General features: G+C 37.8%; 1 protein-coding gene across 1 annotated transcript; it reads left to right on the forward strand.

Moving 5' to 3' along the window:
- The first annotated feature begins 2,180 nt into the window (after positions 1 to 2,180).
- LOC107309413 (putative G protein-coupled receptor 141) lies at positions 2,181 to 4,630 on the forward strand. Its single transcript, XM_015854203.2, has one exon. The coding sequence runs from the start codon at positions 2,204 to 2,206 to the stop codon at positions 3,065 to 3,067; it is 864 nt and encodes a 287-aa protein (XP_015709689.2). The 5' UTR covers positions 2,181 to 2,203; the 3' UTR covers positions 3,068 to 4,630.
- Positions 4,631 to 4,935: the final 305 nt, after the last annotated feature.

The following is a 4,935-nucleotide window of genomic DNA, read 5'->3' on the forward strand; positions in this document are numbered from 1 at the left end:
GTGTTTTCATTTTACCTTATAGCTATGCTTTGGCTTGGGGTCAGCCTTCAGGAGGTGCTGCTCTCTGACTGTGCTTTTTAATAGCAGAAACTCTTAAGTTGCTTTATGGATATGAAGTTTCCTTTACTTGTGTTACTTAAGCAGTGAGTAACCACCTCTGTGCTCATGAAGACAGAGTTCAAGTAATGCTTTTTTAAAAATATTCTGCTAAACACTTTGTTATTCTGGCACGTTTTGATAAACTATTAAATATAAAACAAGTGCAGGACAAAATATCTATAATGAAAAATCCTCTTCTCAGATGCATATATATTCACTTAATTGCTTAACAAAATCCAGCGCCTTGTAATAGTTGTGCAGCTGAGGGAATCACTGCCCAGACTGACCAAGTGTGAACAGGAGCAGTCCTGCTAAGTGAGTATGTCCTACATGTCCAAGCATAGCAATGATTTCTGACAGCTTGGCAACTTTGCAGTGTTTTCTTCTGCACGGACAGCAGGGTGATACTGGAAGTTGAGCTTACTCGATTGATATCTCTGCAAATTAAAATAAGACTTCTTCCTTCCTGTATGTGGGCTGAGAAAACCTTCAGCCGCTCTTGAGTGAGCAGCAAGGACCACAGCTCTTTTTTTCACACAGATTATATGTTCTGTATGCTACGGGTGAACTAAATGGCAATAAAGGGAGAAGGAGTCACCAAACTAAGACGTTATAAGGTAAAAATTAATAATTTTACTTCTATAAATAGATTTAAAAAGCTAATCTATTTCTGAGTAATATAAACTATTGGTATCTGGGCTATAATTATGTCATTTATTATAATTTAAAAGATGATTGTTCCTACTTAAAGCCAGTCTGAAATATTAACAACGTAGAGTGGAATGTATATTAACAACGTAGAGTTCTTTTACCCTGAGTGTGGAAAGTCAACTTCATAAGCCTTGCATAACTGTTCTTACAGCAAAGTCAATAGTGATGCAAATTCCTCATGCCTGTCTCAGAAATATTGGTGGGTATGAGAAATTTTAAACACTTTGGAATTCCTCTAGGAGCAAGCATTTTAAAAGAGCAGAAATGGATTAGATCAAATTTGGACACAGTATTCCAAAGGTCTTCTAAAGATGCTTTGACTGATGCTTTACAAATAAGAACTTTCTCTGAAAATGCTCTTCAGTTATGATCAGCTACAGGGAAAAATGTGACCCTAATAATGGAAATGTTCTTTGTAATTATTTCATAGATGAATGCAACAGAATTAAGGACTGCAGATTAAAGCCATGTTACTGATTCCAAACAGGAGAGTAATCAGAGAGTGAAGACATTACCTCTTGGAGACACCATATTTCAACCATTACATTCTTTAGATACTCTTCATAAGGTGAAATCTCATTAACAAAATATTCATGTACCCATAGAATATTTATGGGAGTGCTACACACATACACACTTGTGCAAACAGAGACCTGTGTGCAAGCCTTATGTCTAAATATGAACATAGATGTATGCAGCTAAGTTTGACAAGTGCCAATAGGTTTTTCTCCTTGAAACAATAAGAATTTTTTTAAAATCCTTGATTATTTTTAGTTTCTCTTTGCTTTTCATGATAGAGCAGTGCAAGAGAAATTCTGTAGCAAAAAAGTTTTGGAAATGAAGCATTGGCTTAATCTGCAGATCCTTATTTTCCAGTGTGCTCTACACATCTAGGAACTGTTGCTGCCTTACAGGTGCCCTGCAGTCATCCAGCAAGATGCTAAAAATACGGCCTTAGTGTCCTCATAAATAATGCATAAATTGTATGTGCAGCCTCCTTACATTTCATTATTTGCCCCCCTTTCAATCTCAGATGCAAATTAAACTTGTAGAATTTTCTAAGTCAGTGTCTTAATTATTTCAGAAGGCTGATAGAGGTAAACTGTTTAAAAAACATCCTGTCATGCAGCTTACTGAATTGAAAACTTTCATTATTATAAACAGTATGTTTTAACACTAAGAGATGCAGTTTATTGCTGTCATATACAGCATGAGAACTGTTTTAAGTTTATGGTATATGTAAGATAATGTCAGATACAGTTCACTTAAATATTACTTCATGAATCTGTGATATCCGGTAGTTAACAATAAAGGAAGGAATGAATAAAACATGCCTATTTTACTAATTCCCTTTTTTCTTTTTCAGTAACCTTCAAAAGAGGTGCTTAGCAGGATGTCCAACAGCAGCTTAACCCAGCAGAATCATTCCTTGATCAGCACAGTGCCAGACATCTCAGGCAGGCTTCGCTCTACTCTCATAATCCTGTACAGCATTGACCTTGCTGGGGGTACTCTTGGTGTCATTGTGATGTCTCACCAGTTGTTTCAAAGAAGATCCCAATCCACGATGATTATTATCATAATCAACCTCCTAGTGCTGCACATCTTTCTGCTACTCAGCATCCCCTTCCGCCTCAGCTATTACATTTTACAGGAATGGAAATTCGGGACATTCATTTGCAAGCTAGTAAGTGCCACCGCCTACCTCCATATGTACATCACCTTCACCTTTTATGTCGCTATCATCGTAATACGCCTCTTCCAACTTGAGTTCAACAAGTGCCACACTACAATTTGGGTGACAGCTGTCTGGATACTAGGAGCACTGGTGATTGCTCCTGTTTTTCTCACTTACTATGGCACCTCTAGAACATACCCTTCCTCTCAATGTTTTCACTTCCAGAAGGAAATGGAAGAGACACCCATGGTGGTAGTAAACTACTGCTTGGTTGGAGTTCTACTGGCAGTTTGTGGCTTGCTCACTCTACTCCAGTTATCTGTGATGTGCAGACTGACTGTGAAATACTGGCCTGACATCAACTCCCATGTGGAATTCAGGGCTCAGGCAAAGAGTTTCTTCTTCAGCTTGGTAACAATAGTGTGCTTTATGCCTCATCATATATTCAGAATATATTACATTCAAAACTTGCACCTGGATAAAGACCATAAACTTCTTACATACAATGAAATTTTTTTAGCTTTAACAACGATGTGCTGCTTGGATATGTTGTGCTTCATAGCAGGCATAGCCCACTGAACTAAGAACTACCAGGAAATCCAACTAATAGTGTGTCAGTTCCGGCTCTTGGCAGAAAAAAACTGTGTCAACTGCTGAGTTTTCAGCACAGCTATATAGGATTGCAACAGTTTCTGCCTTTTACAGGCTAGAAAGATGCATCTTTCAGAAGATACTATTTTTTACCTTCTCCCTTGAAGGCAGGCGGATTAACCATACTTTGGACTTTGACCTAGATGTCATGCTGTGAATCTTCATTAAGATTTTCCTCAGCTGTCTCTCTCTAACCATTGCAGGACAACTATACATCCCTTTGTCTTTTTTTCCTCAGAGCATCTCAGTAACAAGCCATTGTGTCTGATAAATTGTCCACTGTGTAAATCTAACAATTTCTTTTGACAGCTGTGATACCAATGGAAAGAGGAAAGACATTTCTTTACAGTATTTTTCCACAAGGGATTTTAGATAACAAGGGCGTAAACTATACTAAAAAACATATTCAAGGCATTCAACAGGGCATGAATGTAAAAATTTAGCAGAGTATTTTAGAAGAAGCTTCTTTTCTTCACCTCTACCACGCATGTATTAAACCAAATGAAAGCATTTAAGATTTTAACAACTTCATTTTTACTTGCTTCATTTAAAAGATACAAGCAGCCCCTGAATCGTAGTACTTATACCTCTAGAATCAGCAAGAGCTGAACAGGTCACAGGTTTCAAAAAACTACTGTTTTGTGTTAATCTTCCAACAGGACTGAACTGGTGGCTGTTTTTCTCTAAATCTGTCGCAGCTACTATGGCTCCCTGCCCATAACCAGAGCTAGAATTCAAGATTGGGGCTTCAGTTCTCCACTGAAGGATCAACTGCTCTCTGACACGGGGAAATGTTCTATCAGAGTTCCAAAAAACTTTGATCAGAAAAAGTCTTTGATGTCTGGTCACTTTCATTTGCATGTTATTTATTATCAGATGCCATATTTTTCCATTTATGGATGTAACAAAGCAAAACCAGAATAAACTAACTGAACTGCATTTAATCAGTTCAACATATGTTCCTGCAAGTGTATATAAACTTTCAATGGGGTGTATATTTTTTTCCATTAGCTGGATTATATTATTTGTGACCTATGAAAAGTGGAAGTAAACATTTGAGTCTTGCACTTTCAGGAACTGCATCCATCATGGAAATATCTGTTTTTCTTCATTATGTATAAGCTATTTCCATGCATGCTTGCTCTGCTCAGTGTAGAAGATCTCTAACCCTTCTGTCTAAGGCCCTACTGTCATTTGCTGCATCACAACAGTCTGAGGCAATATTTCTCCCACCCCAGATACCCCAGACTCACTCAGGAGTATATTTCCTTCTTCATAGCACCATGAGATATCAGAATTCATACACTGGCTACCTTTTCTACAGAACTGTTATGATGCCTGGATTCAAACAGGTCCAAAGTTGGTTTCAGAGGGTTAAAGAGCTACACCTTTCACGTATCACCATTGATGTCTCATAATGGGATTTTAGTTTTATAACAAAGAGTATGCACTGACATTGCCAATGCTGAAGAGATATTTTTACTTTTAATCATTGCCATTAAAACTTTGTTCAAAATTCCCAGTGGTTCCAGGATCTTTTCTGCCTCTTTTGAAAAGGAGGAGTCCAGAGGACTATTAGCAAGTCCTGACACCTTCTGATAATCCCATACTGTCCTTAGTGATACTAGGTCCGCTCCTGTTCTCACTGCACAGTCTTCTTGGTCCATGATACAATAGAGTACAACAGAGATACAATGCAAAAGGCCAGATTGTAAAAAGGATTCCCAAAATAGCAGTTTTTGAAATCTTTCTCAAAGTAGGATGCTCCTTACATACCTGATAAGAGACCCAGGGTC

The sequence above is a fragment of the Coturnix japonica genome, chromosome 2 (assembly GCF_054131305.1).
Source record: "Coturnix japonica strain WE chromosome 2, WE-NBRP24, whole genome shotgun sequence".
NCBI lineage: Eukaryota > Metazoa > Chordata > Aves > Galliformes > Phasianidae > Coturnix > Coturnix japonica.